We start from the raw sequence: 22,313 nt of genomic DNA, 5'->3' as shown, positions 1-22,313 counted from the left end.
CACAGGACAAAGAGGGACAGAGGATAACCAGAGCTCACGGAAATACATAGCAGTTAATATGTATGTCTGTCATCCTTTGATTTAGTCACCGTTAAAAAACTGAATCAGAAAAAAAACAACATTAGCTAAACGATGAGTAATGTACTCACCTTTAGATGAAAAATCAGAGACTGCAGTGAATGTGTTACAGCGTATGAGTCACACTTTTAGGAAACATAGCTTTCCGATTCAAAATGAAAAAATGCAGCTATTACTTTTTTCCCCTCGACCCTCCCTTTTGAAAATCTGTTTGTTACCTTTACATTTCACATCAGGCTGCTCTCCTTACGGATAGAGGGGGGAAAAAAAGTCCCAGTTTTGTATTTTTTATTTTTTGAGAGGGCGATGCAGTCAGCTTAACTTCAAGCTAGATGACATCATGTGCGATAGCTCCCAACGGCCCAGCCGACAAAAAAAAAAAAATCCCAAAAAAACAAAAGGAAATGAGGAATATTTTCCGTAATGCTGGTGGTGTCGGGTCCCAGCGGAGGCCGGGGGGGGGGGGGGAGTTTTTGTGGCGGCTCCTCTCTTTCCCGCCAAGCAGCCGGCGGGCGGCCGAGAACGCGGAGTCGGGATCCAGATCTCCGCCAACAGCTGGTTCTGGTTACCTAGCAACCCCAAGGTGCCGTGGCCACTGTTGTGGGTGGCTTGCTGGCGGGTGTGTGTATGGGGGGGGGTGGGGGGGGGTGCAGCTCACCCCGATTCTGCACCGGAGCCAGAACTGGCCCTCACAGGATGAGAGGCCAGCACAGAGAGCCAAGACTGTCCACACACTGAGAGTTCAAACCAAATTCACCGCCACAAACGCCCAGCAATAAATATTCCTCTCTGAAATAATAAGTTAACAGAGGGAAATTTGGGCAAAGGCTGTGAATTTACACAGCACATGCACGCACACACGCACACACAAGCACACAAATAAACACACAAATATGTCTGCACACAGACACACAAAAGTATGTACACATACACACACACACACAGATATGCATGCAGACAAACACACACTGATAACAAAAAGCCAGTATAATGCACCCGACTTGAGAATTAAGAACCAATGACACAATGCACAGATGTGCGGACGGGTGAAACAGCACTGTTTCTCTTCTCAAGAGTTTCCTCTCCTTACTGCTGGAGTTAAGCCAGTGCTGTCTGGAACACTGAACCACTCCAAGACACACAGAGTTCCTCTCTCGCTCTCTCGCTCTCCCTCTCTCTCACACACATACGCAAACACGCACACAGATATGCATGCACACAGGCACACACACGGTCCAGTAAGCACACTCAAACGCTCACGAGCCCTATCCCCAACGCACCCCCGTCCACACACAGACAGCGCGTGGATGTGAGACACAGCGTAGAAGCAGGAGCTCCAGGCTCCACAGTGCACCCCCCCCCCCCCCGCCCGCCCCCCCGCCCCGCCACCCCACAACCCCCCGCATCACACAAAGGCCGTTTGTCCTCCCCGCCCCGGCCCCGCCCGCGCCACCCCCCTGCTGCTGGCACCCGTCCCCTGGCTCCCCGGTGAAAGGACCCTTCTGTGCCGCCCCGCTGAGCCGGGCTCTCCGGCGCACACTCGGGGGCCAGAGACAAAAGCGCGCGTCAGCAGCGGCCGCCGGACTCGCCGCTCGCTAACCTACGGCGCTACGGCGCTACGGCGCTCCGCTACCCAACAGACAGGCTCGCACCGCAGTACAGCACCCTGCTAAAAAGTGCAGCATCTGGCTGCCCAATCGCGCACATACGTCTTCTCCGTCTTTCCCTCCATCTCTCTCTCTCTCTCTCATGCTTTTCCCCTAAGATTTCTCTATTCAGCTGCTTCATGCGATAAGAGGGGTGAAAAAAACCTGGGCAGTTAGAACCCCCACGACCCCCCCCCCCCCCAATCACTCCCCCCCCAACACATGCCAGACTTTATTAGACAAACAGAAGAGAGAAGGGAAACGTGCTCCTTGCCTGGAAAATGTTGTCTCCACATTCTTCTGATTAAGTGCTGCACATGGCAGAAAAAAAAAAAAAAAAAAGATTCTCAGAGTGAGTCCTGGGGGTATCTCCCCCTCTCCTCCTCCTCCTCCTCCTCCTCCTCCTCCCCTCTGCGCCCCCCCTCCCTCGCCCTGTTACTCCTCTCTCGCCCTCTCTCTCGGTCCCGTCGGCTAGGGAAGGGCTCTCCGGCTGAGTCCGCACTTCTCCCTCTTTCCTCCCTCCATCTTTAGACAGGTCCCTGTGGAAGAGGCGGAGACGGACGGCACTCCGCGAGCGGACGGCCGAGGGTCAGGAAAGGGCTTTTTTTGGGGTCTTTTGGCCCCCCTCTCCTCAATCCCGCCCTCAGCTCCGTCTCGTCTTCCCTGGTTTAAAAAAAGAAAAGAAACGGCACTTCTCCTTCCCTCCAGCGCCTCTCTCTCCTCCCCGCTCTGCACTTCAGCTCAGTCGCAAGAAAGAAGAAAAACAAAACCAAAAAAAAAAGAGAAAAAAAAACTGGCGATCGCGGGCTTAGCACTCGGCGCTCGCGCCCTGGCTCTTTAAGGGCTCAGCCTTTTCTCCAACCAGCCTTTTGTACGAAGCAGGAGAAAAAGGAGGAGAAGAAGAGGAAGGAGGGAAAAAACAAAGCGCAACGGAAGCACGCTCAGGAGAGCGAGCGACGCGATCTCTGCTCCAGCGCCAGTCTCGGCATGTGCTGCTGCGCTCCCGCCTTGTACCAGTCACTCTGCCATTCGCCTCGCTGTGACTCCACTCATTTTTCCTTCCCTCTTCCCTCTCTTCCTCCCCCCTCTCTAATTTTTTTTTATTTGTGATCTGGCCTCCACAGCATTTTAAGAACGCCAGCCCCTTTTTTCCCCCCTCTCTCTCACTCACACGTTCGATCTCCTCTCTCCTCCATTACACAGCAATTTCTCCCTCGCTCTCTTTCGCTCCTAAAAAAAGAACCCTCCCCGTTCTTTTCTTTCTCTGAACAAATGCAGAAATAAATCAGGCAAACATTTCTGACGGGATTTCTATTCAGCCGGGTGTCACCCCCCCCCCCCCCCCATTTTCAGCTGGCAAGGAACAGCGCGTATCACAGCGTGGGATCATGCCCAAATACACATTGCGTTTCCTCACACAGTAACACTGCAGTAACAGCAGCATTAAGTCAGTGTGACCGGGTGAGGTTTGATTGCAGGGACAGGGTAAGAGGTGCACGTATGGCCTATTAAGAGCGTGTTTAAAATACCCATGCACTACGACTCTCGCAAATGATCAGCATCAGGGCTGCAAAGCAAACAAACATCAACAGCAATGTCTGTCGCCGCAGCCATGAACAGTTTCAGAGACGTAGTCGGGTTAGTCTGAACCTCCGCCCCCCAAATATGCTGTGGATGTGCATACGATATATGGGAAAGAAGCCAAAAACCCCCTTTGAAATACAAAGGTAATACAAATACAAAGGTACATCGAAGACCATTACAGAAAAACTGGAAATGTAATCATTCACCCCATATGGAGTGTGTGGGCAAAATAATTTACACATACAATTTATATAACAATGTATTGTAGAAATTTACAAAAAAGGTGTGTTGCATACAAACACATCCTGTCTTAAAATACGCTCAGCTAATACTTATTATTCTGTCACTAGTGGGTGGTGTGCAGATACAGTCCTGGAAACAGTCACAAATTTAGCTGCATTTGGCTTTTTCTTTTGAATGATAAGGGGGCCAAGAGTTTGTCTATAATGGGTCAAATTTGACCCCCAGGTGAACAGGCTTGGTCTACACTGCAATTTTGCAAGACGCAAACCTCTATTGATCTCAATCGTGTTTGAGGACAATTAGAGATTATTTTGATTAACTGACATTGCTGGACAACAGACCAACTGACCGTTACATTAATAAAAGCAAACTTTTGGCTCAAAAAGAAAACTCCAAGAAAAAGAGAGAGAACTCATTTAAATATGAGCAGCGATGCTGAAGTGACTTTGACCTCACCCAACAGCAGAGGGAAGCTGTGGACATGAGTGTGTGGGGGAAGCTAAGGGCTTCAGCGAGGTGAAAACAGGCCAGCCGGCCGCTCCCAGCCTGACCCCATCAGACCTGTCTGTGCACCGCACGGTAATGAAAGGCACTCAGCGCTAATGCAGAGCTCACAGCTCTGGAGAGGACGTCGCCCGGCACCCCCACAGTACGCACAGAACAGCACAGCAGGCCAGGCCTCCGCCGTGCACAGAGAGCCGTGCACAGAGAGCCGTGCACAGAGAGCCGTGCACAGAGAGCTGAGCACAGAGAGCCGTGCACAGAGAGCCGTGCACAGAGGGCCGTGCACAGAGAGCAGTGCACAGAGAGCTGAGCACAGAGAGCCGTGCACAGAGAGCTGAGCACAGAGAGCTGAGCACAGAGAGCAGTGCACAGAGAGCTGAGCACAGAGAGCCGTGCACAGAGAGCTGAGCACAGAGAGCCGTGCACAGAGAGCAGTGCACAGAGAGCCGTGCACAGAGAGCCGTGCACAGAGGGCCGTGCACAGAGAGCCGTGCACAGAGAGCCGTGCACAGAGAGCCGAGCACAGAGAGCCGTGCACAGAGGGCCGTGCACAGAGAGCCGTGCACAGAGAGCCGTGCACAGAGGGCCGTGCACAGAGAGCTGAGCGCAGAGGGCCGTGCACAGAGGGCCGTGCACAGAGGGCCGTGCACAGAGGGCCGTGCACAGAGAGCCGTGCACAGAGAGCCGTGCACAGAGAGCCGTGCAAGGCGTGCACAGGCGGCGTGACAGAGGGAGCTGACCCCAAGACCGTCTGTGCACAGAAGAGCCCAGGCAATGAGAGCTGCACAGGAGAGCCGTGCCAGGAGCCGTGCACAGAACCTGCACAGAGGGCCGTGCACAGAGAGCCGTGCACAGAGAGCCGTGCACAGAGAGCCTCTCTCAGGGATCTTCTGTTTGGCACCTTTCACTTTCAATCAACAAACTGAGTACAAACCCAAAGCCAAAAAGCTAACAACTTCAGAGGGTCAGCAGTAGGAACAATACCTAGCCACACATAATAATAATAATAACAATAATAATGATTATAAATAAATAAATGATCTGAATAAGAATTAAGCTCACTGTAATGCACTGTGCCAGAGCTGATTTAATACTGTGTACATATTTGCTTTTCCCTCCCCTGCGCCGTCGGGGTGATTTATGAGCTGAAGACGGTCGTCTCTGCTTTATTTCCCTCACGCTGAGTGACACGTAAATATTAATAAGCACAGAACAGATCCTCCGTTATGAATATCAGCAGCTCCGATCTCCGCAAATATTCACGGCCACATCTGTGCCTCCCCCCCTCCCCCCCTCCTCCCCTCCCCTCCCCCACCCTGTCCTCGGCTCCGTCAGACAAAACCACCTGCAGGTCGAGGCGAGCGTGTTCCAGCAGATCCGAGCAGCCCAGCACGCCCACTCTCTCTCTCTCCCCGCTCAGACTGAGCCCCCCCCCACACGCTCAGACCCGCGGCGCGATTGAGAGAGCTTTCAAAGGAAGTGCAGTCGACTGAACTCTGGCACATTCTCGGAGCCCCCAGCGGTGGCCGCTCTTTAGGGTCCGCTCGCTGGGAACTATAAACAGACGCGAAGGTCACGGCTCAGCGCCGCGTCCCCGCCGCCGCCGCGGCTCGCGGGAGGGCCGAGAGGAGGCCGTGACGCTCCCGCCGCCCGCTCCCATTTCCACATTTCCCGCTAAAACATCTCTATCCGCACAAAGCGCCAAACCAAACCAAACCAAACTGAATTAAAGCTCCAGATTTGCTTTGCTTTATGTTGACGAGTCAGGCAAACGAGGGACGAGCAGCACACACAGCACAGCTTCCTGTAGAACAGCACACACAGCACAGCTTCCTGTAGAACAGCACACACAGCACAGCTTCCTGTAGAACAGCACACACAGCACAGCTTCCTGTAGAACAGCACACACAGCACGCTCTAGACAGCACCAGCCAGTTCCTGTAGAACAGCACACACAGCACAGCTTCCTGTAGAACAGCACCAAACATTCTGAACAGCACAAGCAGTTCCTAACAGCACAAGCACAGCTTCCTTACACACACAAGCACAGCTTCCTGTAGAATGCCGCTACTGTACCCACCTCACTAAAGCGCGCGGTCGCAGCACCACTACGCTGCTTGAACAGGCTGCTGGTCAGCCTGACTGCATAATAACTGCCCCTGCAGCCGTGAGCCTCCGGAACGCAAACCCATCTTCATCCCGCAAAGCACTTAATAGGATTAAAGGAAATAAAACAAACCGAAAGACGAGTGCCTTGCCTCATACCCTTACAGGTCGCGCCATAAGGATCACATGACCCGTCAGTAACAGGACACTGTTAGAGAAGGTAGCGGAGAAGGGTTGAGCCGCTCCACGCGGGGGCTCCGTTTCAGTAGCGGCGGCAGGCCCGGCGCGGGTGCAAGGATCTCGGCCACGCTGCCCTGCTTTAATTACATTTCTCTCCGCGCGCCTCGGGAACCGGCTGGACCTGGACCCTGCGCGCGTGACTGGCCTTTAAAAGGCTACACGCTACGGGGACTCGGCGCTTCTGAATGACAGCTCTGCTCTCTGTGCGTTACGCACGACTCTGTCAAAGCAGGAGTCGGCTTTCTGCTGTTCCAACCTGCTCCAGACTTCTCTCTCAAAGCCCAGAAACATCATTCTCACACAGAACAACACCGGCACTAAAAACACACAGCAGGAAAAGGAGGACCCTGAACCTCACTGAACTTCACCAGCGCTTCCTGTTCCTCTACAGAAAACACTCACTCAGATGTGCCCCTCTAACAATATGCATGGCCGGCTCCGACAGAGATGCTGGTGAAGAAGGAAAAAGTTGTTGTGCTTTGACTCAAACATGTCGGCCTAACTCAGCTCTCACCCAAGCCATTTGTTTTCCCAGTGACCGCCTGGCTGACAGATTTGTGCTGGCGTGACACAGTGGTCAGGGGAACTTGTTAGCAAGAGTCTGCCAGTTCGAATCCCAGGAGGGACACTTCTGTTGCGGGCACAGTCAAGGAATACACGTTTAAACAGATATCCAGTTGTAGAAATAAAAAATAAATGTCTTTTATTTAACTGATAAAGTACAGAGTCTACCTCACAGAGAGTGAAGCTCAGAAACACACTGCCTCCATTGGGCCATGGTTGACACAACAGTCTCAGAAAAACAAAGAACAGCACTAGAGGGGCCCCGCCCCCCTCCCCCCCTCCCATCTCCCCACACACCCCCCACTGGAGGAAGAAAGAGCAAAGAGTAGCAAAGCGCATGTCACAGCCTATTATTACTGTCTGGAGACAAAAAACGCACCATTGCAAATGGAGTAATAAAATACAAGTAATGCCTGAGTACAGTGCAACCCCCCACTCTCTCTCTCTCTCTCTCTACACACACACACACACGCACACACTCAAATGCATACACAGACCCTGTGCGTGTACTCAACCTGAAGCCATCCCCCCCCAAATGTGGAGAAATATGAAGAAAAAGAAAGAATTTCTTCCACAAATCACAGCCTAGAGAGAGAGACAGAGAGAGAGAGAGAGAGAGCGAGAGAGAGGCAGAGACACAGAGAGATAGAGAGTGAGAGAGAGAGAGAGAGATAGAGAGTGAGAGAGAGAGAGAGAGGCGCAGCTGCAGGTGGGCCCCAGATGTGGAGTCACTCTGGGAGCTCGTCTCTGAGCAGCCCCCCCGCCCCCCCTTCCATTCTCATGCCTCCCAGACTCCCCTTCGTCTCTCCTCTGTGACACGAGCCATCTGGCCTGGGAGAGGGATCCAAACAAGCCAAAAGCACACCCCCACCCCCACCCCACCACCCCCAGCAGGGTGACACTTCCCCCCTAACTCAAAGCACAGCCCGAAATTATGAACTGCAGTACCCCCCGCCCGCCATTTCTGTCCACCCCCATGCCCCACAACCTACCGCCCCACTATTAGTTCATCTCCCAGCATGCAGCTGGTGTCCATTACTATCCATACAGCCCTGCTCTGGCAAGCCACAGCTACAACAGCAGGGCAAGGGTTCCAGCATTAAAACACTTACACAGCTGTAAGTCTCGACCGTCATCTCAGTGCAAGCAAACACGCTCTACAGGTGATGTAACACGCACACCCCGTCAGCAGATGTGTCCCCTGCATGCTCCCTAACACCCTGGCCAAATTCCCTTCACCACCCCCCCATGCCCAATCAGAGGTGAGAGGGGGAATGTGTCACATGACCTGCAGCTGGAGAACCCCGCCCCCGGGAGAATGGGATTTGCTTCTTGGCTCCCGCAGCTGAGTGGAGAGGTTAAATTACAGAGCTCGCATTCGGGGGAATAAATAAATAAAACAGCAGAACGCCAGCAAGCATACACACAGGGAAACATCAGGGCTGGTGCGAATGTTAGCATGTAGCGCACAAATATACACATGCGCACACACGCATGCATGCAGGCACGCACGCACACACACACACACGTGCGCACACAAACACACAGGCCAACCTTAGAAAACAGTAATTGGATTCATTCTACAATAGGCCACGAAGAGATTGCTATTTGGGTTTAACAGGGCACTTTAACACTCTGTATGGAATCCATTAATGTAATTTAACTGCTCCAGATCTGCACAACCTCCACTATGCACAGTTTTCTATGTGTGACTGAGATAAACATTCAATAACAAAAACCTGCACAGATTCAAGGTTATTTTTTATCCTCAAGAAATATTCTCAATGCATCAATTTGTCTACAGGGAACAAACATTTCTGGCATTAAAAATAACTATGGAAGTAAAGAAAATAAGGGCACCAAACTAAGACACCACAATTGTTGAATCCATTATAGGAGATTATTATTATTATTTTATAATTAGGGACGATCAAGGAAGTGGTGTGTTTCAACTGCACAAACACAGAAATTGTTCAAAGGAGCTCTTGTGTGATTGACATTTCCAAAGCTTTGGATCAGAGAAAATTGGTGCTTTTCTTAAGCATGGCAAGCCATTAGCACTTTTCCCAGAAGTCTGGCATTTTGTGCAAAAGAAAACAACCTTGAAAGACAATGGTCCAAGGGAGGAGATTCAATCAACATATTGGGTTTTTTCACGAAAATACCTATATTTACAAAGTCATTGATGCTGAGTATTATTATTATTATTATTATTATTATTATTATTATTATTATTATATGATGTACAGTTTGCATGATCTATTCCAGAGACTGTGACCTTCAGTTTCCTCTTTATATTAAGACAGAGCCAGATGCTCCCTGGTTGGTACTGAAATAATCACATAGTGAATGTCCAAAAGACATGCTCATAGGCACGGGGAGGGAAGTGAGGGGGAGGGGGGGCAGACATCATTTATGTTTCTGCTCACACCTGCCTGCTTGCAATGATCACCTCACATAGAAACACTGACTGGCCCAAACATTACTTGAAAATTACAGGGTGCTGTGCAATAAAGTAAAAACTATGTATACGCATATACGCGCATGTGCGCGCGCACACACACACACACACACACACAGCGCAGATGCCTGTGTGAGACCACGCACTGAGAGCTCCTGCAAGCCGCACCCCGTGACTCTGTTTCACAAAACACAAGGTTAGCCCGGCCGCCACGGCCGCCACGGCACAGTAACTCAATATCCATGAGGTTTTCATTTTCGCTGAATGAATAATTCAGGGTGACCGGGGAGTGGCTCCGAGAACCAAGCAGAATACAAAGAAAGGGTGTGTGTGTGGGTGTGTGTGTGGGGGGGGGGGGAGTATGAGGGCAGAAGAGCCTCATTCTTAATTTCTTTTTCATCTTTTTCCTTTTGGGACAATCCCAGCAGTCTTTGCCACAACATGCGTTTTAAAAAGGAAACCGAGACGAGCCCTGCTTCCCGGGGTGCAAAAAAAAAACATCATAATAATCACAGCATGAAATTACGAAGGAAAATAAAAAAGAAGAAAAACAGAAAATAAAAAGAACTTCAGAACCTTAAGGCGGAAAGTAGTTTGTGGCGGAGAGAGCACTCAGTGGGGTCAGCTTTAAGAGAGCATGGGAAAAATGAGCCCCTAGGAACCCTCTGTACAGGGTCCCCCTCCCCACCTTTGCTCCAGGTCCGAGGATGAGGGGGGCAAATAGCCAGTGTGGGTAGGAAGCCATGTAAGGGGCTGATGCTTCTGTGGTCGGTTTGCTCATTCAGGTCTCCAACCACCGACCCCCACCCCAATAATCTCATTTCATCCCACCCCTTATGAGTTGGCTCACTTTGCAAAGCTGTTAATCCCAATACACAGCGATGGAATGATTTGTGGAGATTAACAATGAGAAGGAAATCTGATGAGGTTTTGGAGGAAACTGCAAAGCTAAAAGAAAAACCCTTTCCATGCTTTCTTTGCAACAAAAATTGGACCTCACTTGCTTCTTGAGTAAGGTAATCCATACAGAGGTTCTGCCACCGTCACTCTGACATTTGAGCCGGCCAAAAAATGAAGGACGAATGTCAGATTCCGCTGCTGAGAAGCATGTCCACCCGTGAGCCATCAAATTACAGTCATAATTCTGAAGGGAGGATTATCAGTGTTCATTCATTCTATTGGGATTACACGGTGACGCAGGGCCGAACACCCGTTTCCTGCTTCCGTGACCTCCCTCCCACTCCTCCTCGACACTATAGATGGTCGCTGGGATTTTTCCGCGCTAATCCCTCAGATCTGCCCCTCCTCCGCTTCCCCGAGAACACAGCTGATTTGCACCCACAACCGGCATGCCAAGGAAGACACTGAAACTGCTCAATTAGCAGTGGAGGGGCATAGTAAGAATGCTTTCATTTGGCCTCATTCTCTCGCTGTCCCCACCACCCCACTTCCCCACCCTCCCTTCAGATCCAGAAGCTATGGTAGCTATGGTAGCAATGGTACCTTGCAAAACTAGCAAAGCTATGCTAGCAAAGCTGCGTTAGGTAAGCAATGCAAGCAAATGTACGCTAGCAAAGCTGCGCTAGGAAAGCCATGCCAGGACAGCCACGCTAGCAAAGCTGCAGTGCAGTTTGCTGAAACAGGTTGGACGCTACTGCATCCCAGCAGAGGCCGGTCACATTCCCTGGGCTTCCTGCTGCAGGCAGGGGTGTCTGGGAAGGAGGGAATCGGTATCCTCTCTGCCCTCTACAGCAATCTCACAGTCAGCCAGCACACTCACACATAGATACAGGCTAACATTTAGCCAGAACTCATTCACTGACACGCACTCTCACACATGCACACATAGATACAGGCTAACATTTAGCCAGAACTCATTCACTGACACGCACTCTCACACACGCACACATAGATACAGGCTAACATTGCAGAACTCATTCACTGACACGCACTCTCACACACGCACACATAGATACAGGCTAACATTTAGCCAGAACTCATTCACTGACACGCACTCTCACACACGCACACATAGATACAGGCTAACATTTAGCCAGAACTCATTCACTGACACGCACTCTCACACACTCACACATAGATACAGGCTAACATTTAGCCAGAACTCATTCACTGACACGCACTCTCACACACGCACACATAAAGCATTTATATTTACTTGGCATTTTCACATGCACATACAAATACATTCTCTTTCTCATTCACTCTCACACTACCTCTTTCCCTCTTGCACACACACACACAGGTGAAACACAAATGAACACAAGACGAAGAGAAGGAAGTCCTGGTGAAATGTATAGTATGTATTACACTGAACGACAGAAGAGCAACAACATACTGTTAAAAAAGGTATCCTAAAAAAGGTATTCTACCCCTTTCCCTGCTAGCATAAAGATGAACTTTCTTCGGAAAAGAAACCCATATCCAGGGCTTTTTTTGTTGATGTGGACATTATTCAAATTAATTCACTCACGGGCACACGCAGAAATAGGTGCGGGAAAAAACTAACGTGCAATGAAGTACATCAGAGAAGGAGAGGGGGAATGAATTCCTGGACAGGGGAACAATAAATGGACCCCCTCCTCTAGCCCCTCCCCCAGGGATGATATCCGGAAAGGTTACGCAATTGTCAGGCAGAGCGGTGGCTTCCTCTGAGGGAGGGGGGGGGTGGTAGTTGGGGGCGATTAACCCTTCAGCTCCTCCCATCTCCCATAGCCTCCTGGCGTGATGCCAGGGAGGGTCTGTGTACCTTTCCCCCTCACTAAATCCTGGTCTCCCACCCCCATCGCCAGCGAGAGAGGATCGACAGAGGGAGTGCAGACCCGCTGTTCGCCTAGGCGAGCAGCTGTCCAGAGAAACCGCAGATAAAAACGCAGGACCTGCGGACACCTGCTCCTCCTGATCTACCGCAGGGGGTCTGAGCACCGTACCGGGGAAGGACACCACACGGCCGTACCGGGGAAGGACACCACACGGCCGTACCGGGGAAGGACACCACACGGCTGTACTGGGGAAAGACACCACACGGCTGTACCGGGGAAAGACACCACACGGCTGTACTGGGGAAAGACACCACACGGCCGTACCAGGGAAAGACACCACACGGCTGTACTGGGGAAAGACACCACACGGCTGTACTGGGGAAAGACACCACACGGCCGTACCAGGGAAGGACACCACACGGCTGTACTGGGGAAAGACACCACACGGCTGTACTGGGGAAAGACACCACACGGCTGTACTGGGGAAAGACACCACACGGCCGTACCAGGGAAGGACACCACACGGCTGTACTGGGGAAAGACACCACACGGCCGTACCAGGGAAGGACACCACACGGGGCTCGGTAGCTCCACCCGGCTACAGCGGGGCACGTTACTAACCTGGGGCGCTCCCTGGGCGTCTGACTGACACGTCCGTGGCCATCGTGAGAACGCCTCCACGTTAGAAGCACCAGCATGGGGGGGGGGCAACTCGGCCATTTATCCGCATTACTCTTAAAAGTGGCTCACAGAGTTCAGCCAATCAGGGAAGAGTGAGTGGGTGTGGCTTCCAGGCTTTATGGCTGCATACACTCAGCCTTGGCCAACAGCTTGACAATCAGCCAAAACATATCACAGCTAATCACTAAATACCTCACTTCACTTGGGTAACTGGGTATTTCTTTCTAATTATCCACTCATGATATTTAATGAAAATTTTCATTCTTTTTTCAGCTCCACAGGGCTGTCCCGGGCCTAAGAATTCATAGATGCAGCCCTGCAGCTACAAGAACATAATCAGCATTTTCCAGACCACCAATGGTGTTAGGTGGTTGTATCTGTTGTTGGTCCATATTCAGAGACCAATATTCTTATTTCACCATTTCTTCTTAGTTTTTTAAAGCACTTACTTAACTGCCCACACACAATCATTGTCATATTGCCTTCTTTATTTTTACAGCTTCAGCTAAAGGCTCTCCTTTGAACAAACAACAGAAAATGCAAATTTAAAGCAATTTCCGCCAGGCCTCACTTCAACTACACAATTCTCTGTTACTTACAAGAGGAGATAATCTTTCTCTGATTATCACCAAAACCTAGGTTGCCTAGCAACAGACAATTAAGGAATTTGCTTTCAGACCAGCTTTGCAGGCTGTCCATTAACAGATGAAATTACCGAAGCAACAAATGTCAGCCGCATGCAAATAGGCCTGTTGTGACGAAAGAATGTTTAACCTGAGAATATCGGCGCAGGTAATCTCGGAAACCAGGAGAAATTTGCCACGGACTCCTGCGGAGGGGAGGTCGCCACGGCGTGTAAACACGGCGGCACCCTTTCCGCACACCACCACGCTCCGCGCCGCGCGGCTGCTATTATATCCGTGGCCTGGGGAGGTGAAAATACTGCTTAATTAAATTCATCCCCCATTCAGCTAGAACACAAGGAGGACACTTGAACCCATCAGCTCCCAGCTGGGTGCGCAATGCTAAGTCCATGGCAAGCTGGGTACTCTCCGGTTTAAGACGAATCGAAAAATAGAGAACATTACAGCCAGCTCGCTTCTCATTTCAACAACTTCCGATTATTCGGTAAAAGCTAAAATGTTAAATCACTGAGAGAAAGGAGAGCATTCTCAACCGGAACATGCAATTCCAAAACAGCTTTGAGTGTTATATCTGAATATGATACGGGGGAATTTTTAATGATGAATGTTCTGAAAAATTACACTTTTATTAGGCAGATATGAAACTACTGGACTGTGCGAACCTTCGCTTGGATAGTAGCCTACACTCTAATATTTTATTTATAGATTTTTTCATTAATTAATGAAAAAACTGTAAATATATAAAAAGACTATTCGTAAAAAGGTCTGTAAGTCCTACGCAGGTCACCAAATATGGATGTGAATACCATCAAAATAATGCTGACTGTATGCACTTTGACCTCCTATTCATTCTTTTTTTTCAAATCCAATGTGCGTCAGAACAGAGCCAAAACAAAAACCGTGTCACTGTCCCAACGCCTTTGCATTTAACAGTATAATAAACGTCAGTGGAGGAGCCACCATGTATTTTCATCTAAAGCACAAAAGCACACATACTCCCCCACAGATTTGTTTTTTCTGCTTTATATAAACACGTTTTATAAAATTACGCTGGCATAACAAAACAATATGAAATAGAAGCCTCCTGGAACACTTTGTTTTCAATTAAAATTTCAAAAGAATAAACATTTTCTCACTGTAATGCCCATGCATACAGTTAATGGAACATGTATCCCTAGCAGCCAAAGGTCTTCAACTCACATAATTCACTGGCACACCGATGGCGTAAAACATTAAGTGTCTGTAGCTGTCAGACAGGGATACACATAACCAAAGCCCAAAAATATCTGCACCAAATACACTAATTGGCACATTTAACAGTTTCCAAACCTTCCTGTAAACTGCGGTCATTATCAGCCAGACTGTAGACCATGGACTGGCCCCCAAGAGATTTCAGAATTCCAGTCTACATTCTACAACCCTGTCTTTCTTCCACTGTAGTCAAGGCCACTTGTCTATCACATTAGATCAAAAACAGAGAGTGGAAAAGACAGGCTGTCCTTTTAGTGCAAAGGGACAGAGCAAAGCGTGCTTTCATACGACAGAGGGAATGTATGCGCCTCAACCGCCCTCTTTAACCAGCAGGAATGTTCTCCCCCTCTCACATTTTACCCCTCAGAGTCACTGAATAGGTCACAAGTGGATGGGGAGCTTATTCATCTAAAAAGCTACCAAACGATAATGTTCACATTATTTGTAACAAGTGCTCTTATGCCAAAATGCAAAGAACTCTTAAAATGAACTCTAACTCAACTAAGATAATGCGTTTATATTTCGATCATATAATATTATACCCATTTAATGCAGTTGCCTAAGAACCAAGGTATTTCTACTGATGAAGTATCAAAAGACCAGTCTTTCTTTTTTCAAAAGACCAGGCTCTTTCAGGAGCTTGACTTCACAGAAAGATTCTCCCTAGCACATCTCTTCTCATCTCATCTGCAGCATTTTCATTCAGCACAAAGGAGGCATTTTTCTGATAATGAAGGCAAATGAAATGTACTTAGTGAATGAAATGTGTCCTTGTCGAAATGTATTATACTATACACCTAAGTTGAAATGAAGTACTCAATCATTACACACAGAGGCTAGAGCTGAGGAAGAGGAGGAGGTAGGAAGGAGGTTACTTGAGTCAGGCGAGGCCATGGTGGAGACGATGACCGGAGGGCCAGTTCTGCGGGTGAGCTTCTGGTTGGAGGCGTTCTGCGCTTGGAAGGAGGAGCCGCCGGGCATCATGGTGTTTTCGGGTGGTGCCCCGGACTTGCGCATGGGCTGGGGGCTGGGGTGGGGGCTCTGCATGGGCGACGTGGGCGGCAGGCTGGGCGCCCTCTTCATCAGCTCCATGGGCACCGTGTAGTTGGTGGAGTACGCCCTGGGGGTGACCACGGCGTTGATGGGCGGCATCAGCGGGTGCTGCTGTGGCCCCATGGCGAAGCCGGGGTTGCCAGGGTGACCAGTGTAGGCCGACATGGGACGACCCTGGGGGGCAGGGTTACCGTAGTTGCCAGGGTTGCCAGGGAAACCCACAGGGGAACGGACTCCGGGGTAGCCAGTAGTTTCCAAAAGGTGCTGAGAGGGGGCACTGTTGGGCCTCCTGCCCATGATCTCCCCCACCCTGGGTGGGCCTGAGATGGCCTGCATGGCATTCGGGGGCTGGGGCAATAGCTGGGGGTCCAGACCCTGCTGCTGCAGGTACAGGTCATTTCGATAGCTGAAGCTGTTGGAGCGGGGCCGGGCGGGGCCCTGGGGGGCCACTGCGGGGGTCTCGGCAGGCCGTCTGAAGCTAAGGGCCATGCGGGACAGCACCCGGGCCTGGCCCAGGTTGGGGGCCATGGAGCGCACGTCGTTCTCCTCCATGATGGCCAGCATGGCGGCCGAGTCGAAGCCCTGCTGGAGCAGGGAGGTGATGGTGCTCTCCGACAGGCCCTCCCCACGTAGGAGCGCCAGGAATTCGGGGTCCGCGTTCCTCTTCGGGTCCGCAGGCGTAGGCGTCACCGGGGGCAACGGAGCAGGCGCCACAGGGGGTCCCGGAGCCGGCGTTGGAGGGGGCGCTGGTGTAGCTGTAGGCACAGCCGCTGGGTGAGACGCTGCCGGAGGGAGGTGCGAAGGGCCCACCATAGAGCCGGGCGTGACCATGGGCGCTCCCATGGAAACGCTGGGGTCGTAGCCAGGGTCGTAGGGCAGGTTTTGCATGGGGACGTGGCTGTACGTGGAGGGGCTCTCCTGCCTGAGCACCATCCCGCGGGACACGGTCCCGTCCATTCCCTGAGCCGCCGGGTCCACCACCAGGCAGGTGGGCGCGGGCTGCCGCGGGTCCAGGGGGCGGCCGTTAACATCGCAGTAGGCGGGCCGGCCTGGCGAGGGAGGGGGAGGAGGAGGGGGCAGCTCGGCAGCGTACCGTTGAGCGGGGGACTCCCCGGCATAGCGACCCAGAGGCGGGTCCCTGACGGACATGCGCTGGCCATCCTGCATCATCTTAGCCGCGGCCAGGTCCCTGTAAAGGCGGCTCATCTCGTGCGCCGTGGGCGGAGGAGGAGGCCCAGGAGCGGGGGTAGGAGCAGGAGCAGGCATTTGGGGGTGGGGTCCGGGCCTCCCTTGCCCCTGATCCCACGGTGGCCGGCCCCCTGCGGTCATCCCGTAATGCTGGGCCGACCTGCTCAGCGGGTGCTGCTGCTCGCCCCTGTAAAACCCCCGCGGGTCTTCGGCCGGCCGTCCCGCGAGCGCAGGGTCGTGCTGGTAGTAATCCTGAGGGGGGGCGGGAGACCTGGCGGCCACGCCCGGCCTGTCGTAATGACTGTTCAGTTCGGGCACCGAGCTCTTCCTCATGGCTCGCTGCTCATGCCTCTCCGGGTAGCCCTGGTTGTAGAGGGAGTCCTGGTAGGAGCAGGGTTCCCGTTTCAGATCCAAATCGGGGGGACGAACCCCCGGGGGAGGCGGCTCGTACCAGCCGCCGCCGTCGCCCCCGTAGGTCAACGAGTTCCTCCGGCCCGAAATCCTAGCTTGGGGGTCGTAGCTGCCTTCCCTGTCCCAGTGTCCTTCATTACCCCCGAGGGTGTCCCAGCTCTGAGACCGGCCGAGGCTCGACTGCTTACAGCTAACCAGCATTGGAGAAGGAAGAGAGGGGGGAAAACGCAGGGTGTTTTCTTTCAGGTCTTCAGTTACGCTTACATCAAAAGAATAGGAAAGAAAGAAGGAAGGGAAAAAATAGCGATGACGTTCAAGGTATTGCCGTTACACTCGGTTTCCAGCTGTAGTTTCTTTTCCTTTTTTTCTGCCCCTTCCCTAGCGGTCGCGCTATCAAGTGGCCCCCCGCACGCAGGCGATCGCTGAATAATTAATATCTGGAAATATTAGCAGCAGATGCCAAAGAAAGGAAAGGAGACACCGCGCGCCGCGTCCACACAAACACACCTGCTGAAGCCCAGCCTCGCTACTCCATGGTGGCCCGGCCTCTGAGCGTACAGGCTCCTGCGATTTATGCTGGGGCTCCCAGTGTGCACAGACAGGAGAAAGATGGGAAAAAAGAAAGGAAAACACGGGGGAGGGGCCTCCCATAATCCAGGAGCTTTATCCTTTCCTATGCCGGGACATTTTACTAGCCGCTGCGATTGCGATGAAGGATTACCGTCTAAATAAAACCCGCTTAATTCTGCTGTCCCCTCCCAGCAATTTATTCTAGCCACACACTCACATAATGCCGATGCCCCATCCTGAGGCAGATGCCCCTGGCATCCCCCGATAAAGAACTGTGCATCTTACCTGCTGGAACCATCAATTAGTCTGAAGAACCCGCACCGATGGCTTTATGGGAAAGCATTTCGGGAGAGAAGGGCCGAGGCGAGTCACAAAAGGAATACACACTGTGAGAGTCATGTGGTGTCAGGAAACCTAAAATCCACTCTGATTGAACACTAATCCGCTGACTAGGCTCGGGTTGCCAAGAGCCACACAACTCCCTACTGCAGTCTCCTGTGGGTAGATGCAGTGGTCACCCAGTGCGCTCTCTGTGCTGGATCGGTCATATCCTTACGCAACAACTTTAACAAATCAGCAACCAGCTCATACACTTATGAAAGCATAATGGGGGATTACCAAGGCAACACAATCTCCATCTTCAGCTATATACGCCTGCAAATCATACATTCCTCCACTCCCGGCCTCCACCTGTAACTGTGACAGCCATACGGAACTCCCTGGTGAAACATTTTAAATGAAAATCAAATGCAAAAATGACTACTTAGCATAAATCCCTTTGTCCCCAGCAGATCAAATCCACCTGCTGTCACCAGAATTCTCCTCCCAAATCCTCCCTGATCCCCACAAAAGTGCTGGCTACACCCTAAGCTGGATTTTTCCCTTTCCAATCACACAAGACCTCCCCAACAAAGACGTATAGTGGCAGTGGTAGGTGGTTTGCAGTGATATTTTAGGGTGCCCCTTCTTCCAAAGCAAGCCCTGGGAGTCAGAGACGGGGGGTGGGGGGCCTGGCAGTTCTGGCAGTGCCTCGCTTGCATTGTTGACACTCGATCGTCCTCAGACCATGTCCGTCCTCACTTATTCATGAGAACAGATGTGGAGCAGGCGCCATTTCATTATGCCCAAGCTCGCCCCCCACGTCCTCATTCTGCTTTACTAGCGCAAGCTTCAGTGTTCCCCACACTACGGAGAAATCATACACCACCGTATGCTCTGAAGTGCGCAAGAGGAACAGCAACTGCAATGAATAGAACACAGCATTTTGCAAACACTGGAGTAGGAAGAATATAATGAAAATTGGATTTTCACCATTTCATCAATTAAAAATTATTATTATTTTTTTTAAACTGTGTAAAAAGTTAAGGACATTACAGTTGGTCTTATGTGTGTGCATATGTGAGAGTAAGAAAGATCCTGACAGCATTGGGTTTTAATCTACAAAGGAGTTTATCATTTCATTCGGATGCTTGAAAGACAGAAAATGAAATGACAGTTTTTGAAAGCTATAAAAGGAGGTTAACAACCAGAGCATAGCACATGCAGCAACAGTGTGGACAATAAAGACATTATACATTACACTGTGAATAACAATGTAATGCAATGTAAAGATACTGATAATTAATGAACACTAAACTCAATATAACCAGATTCGAACAGAATTCTGAATGCCAAGCTGGTTTGTGCGAAGCTGCCATAGTGTGTGATTAATGCAGCATGTTCCTGACTCTTAGTGAAACGCACGCCACACAGTCCATTAGCAGGGAGTGGAAGGCAAGGGCATTCACCAGTGAGCCAATGGGCGGCACCGCTTCGATGCTTTATTCTCCTTTCATTATCCAGCCCCTCGCTAACCACATGGGCCATCAGATTAGAGTCCGCACAGCCCCCACCCCCCACACGCAATAACTTTAATCCCAAAGTCCCCCGGAAGGAGGGGAGAATTGAAAAGCAACATGCACTGGAATTTTTTACTGACTGCAGAAATAAGGGTAAACGACAGAGTTGAGTGCTGTTGAGAGAGAGAGAGAGAGCTCGGAGCACAGGCCAGGTTGTGTTGGGCCCTGTCAGCGGTAAGAGGTGTTTCAGTACTGAACAGCCTCCCAGCTCTCAAGCCGGGCACAGGTTCAGCCTGCTGAACACCAAACTGTACTGAACAGCCTCCCAGCTCTCCAGTCTGGCACAGGTTCAGCCTGCTGAACACCAAACGGTACTGAACAGCCTCCCAGCTCTCAAGCCGGGCACAGGTTCAGTCTGCTGAACACCAAACTGTACTGAACAGCCTCCCAGCTCTCCAGTCTGGCACAGGTTCAGTCTGCTGAACACCAAACTGTGCTGAACAGCCTCCCAGCTCTCCAGTCTGGCACAGGTTCAGCCTGCTGAACACCAAACAGTACTGAACAGCCTCCCAGCTCTCCAGTCTGGCACAGGTTCAGTCTGCTGAACACCAAACAGTACTGAACAGCCTCCCAGCTCTCAAGCCGGGCACAGGTTCAGCCTGCTGAACACCAAACTGTACTGAACAGGAGGAGGAGATGCTGCATTTCCGCCCGGCCATTATTGCCTGTTGGCTCTGGATCCACGAGGAAGGGGGGTAATGGGAGTTAAAGGTCATGGTCCAAAATAAAAGTCCCAAATAACCCTGAGATCTGCAGTTGTGATTTACTGCCAATGTCCTGCCATTGTCCTCTTGAGCGCAGTTTCCCTGGTAAACCACCAGCAAGATGAGAGGACATTAAATTTAACTGGGCACACTTCCAGTACCTTTGATTGGAGGGACAGCATTTCTGCAGCTGGACAGGTCAAGGCCCCTCCCCCCCCCCCCCTCTCCAAAATAGCAGCGGTGTTTGGCTGAGTGACCTTCTCGTGCACTGAATGTTTGAGAGCATTAATAGCGAGTGGACTGGACCGACCCTGAAGTGCAGCTCTGGCGAAGGCTCTCATGCATAATGGCGGATGCATGCTGTTACAGATAGCGGCATTGGGATAAGCAGACAGAGTGATCTAACAAGCTCTGATGGAGCCTCTCCTTCGTCCTTGAGTCCGGGATCCTTGTGATCTCAAACACACTTCTAAAGCAACAAGAGTTTTTCAAAGCCAAAAACTGGAAAATGATTGACTAGCCAAGCCAGTCACCCGATCTGAATCCACATGAACACACATTTCATATGATGAAGAGAAAACAAAAGACAACTAGTCCCCAAAACAAGCAGTAGGAGAGGATGGCTGCAGTACAGGCCTGGCAGAGCATCACCAGAGAAGATACTCAGAACCTGGGGATGTCTATGGGTCACAGACTTCAAGCAGTCATTACAAGCAAAGGATATGTGACAAAGTACTAAACATGATGACTTTCATTTGCATAACATTAATAAGTCCCAAATAGTATGGTGCCCTGAAAAAAAAGGGGGGGGGGGCTGTATATGAAAAGCACTGTAATTTCTACATGGTGAAACCGAAATTTAATTAAAAAAACCCTCAAATAAAAGCTGAGAATGTGCACTTTAAGCATGTGTGTTTGATTATAAATATAAAATTGTGGAGTACAGTGCCAAATAAAAAAATAAAAAACCTTTGTCTCAAACATCATGGAGCTTACAGACCATCTTATGCCTTGTGCATCAGACACTGAGCAGCATATGAAAAGGACATGATCTGATACAATAATCACAATTTGACTTGAAATGCAAAAAAAAAAGAAGAAGAAAGAAATCAGCTGTGAGTACTGAGATGTTGAAAAGGTTCACTGGTGTGGATCACTTTGCTTTCTGCACTGTGTCATGAACCACACTTGGCTACATTAGAGTTTATTATTCAACAGGGTGTCCTTGCTCGCTTATTCCGACTGCATGTTTGCCAGCTGCAAAAAACAGCACTAATCAGCCTGTCTCACCTCTCCAAGGCCACCCGGCAGGGATGACTATTTTTAATAAGCCTCCGCGCTGCATGTCATTCATAGCCACACTCACTGCCAAAACATCAATAATACATCGCAGGTCCGTGTCTGCTCGGTAGGCCAGACTGAGTGCCGTCGCATAGCGCTTCCTCGCCGATAACGCCGTGTACTCGTTCCAAATCAGATTTAGCCCTGACGCGGACTGCTCTTCGCTTTCCCCCGCGCGGCTGCAGACTGTGATTGCGTAATGTCAGATTACGTTCCCGAGCGCTTTCGCTAGGCCTGATTTTCAACAGCCCGCCTAGTAAATGGGCAAAGTGGGGTTCTGAGTGAACATCGGAGCGGCGCCAGGGAAGCACGGCGTGCCCGCGTCCTTGCGGTTTCTAAAACGCTTCGCCCATCCGCACCTCACAA

General features: G+C 50.8%; 1 protein-coding gene across 1 annotated transcript in view; it reads right to left on the bottom strand.

The window, feature by feature from the left end:
• Positions 1-18,222, bottom strand: part of LOC135245078 (proline-rich protein 36-like) — a 32,654-nt gene extending 14,432 nt beyond the window's left edge. Inside the window, exon 1 of the mRNA XM_064317890.1 lies at positions 15,658-18,222. Coding sequence (XP_064173960.1) covers positions 15,658-17,635 — 1,978 coding nt within the window. The 5' untranslated portion in view covers positions 17,636-18,222. The remainder of the gene's footprint in view (positions 1-15,657) is intronic.
• Positions 18,223-22,313: the final 4,091 nt, after the last annotated feature.

This window comes from Anguilla rostrata, chromosome 18 (assembly GCF_018555375.3).
Source record: "Anguilla rostrata isolate EN2019 chromosome 18, ASM1855537v3, whole genome shotgun sequence".
NCBI lineage: Eukaryota > Metazoa > Chordata > Actinopteri > Anguilliformes > Anguillidae > Anguilla > Anguilla rostrata.
Note: the sequence above shows the minus strand (reverse complement) of the source record. Positions and strands in the feature narration are given on the sequence as shown.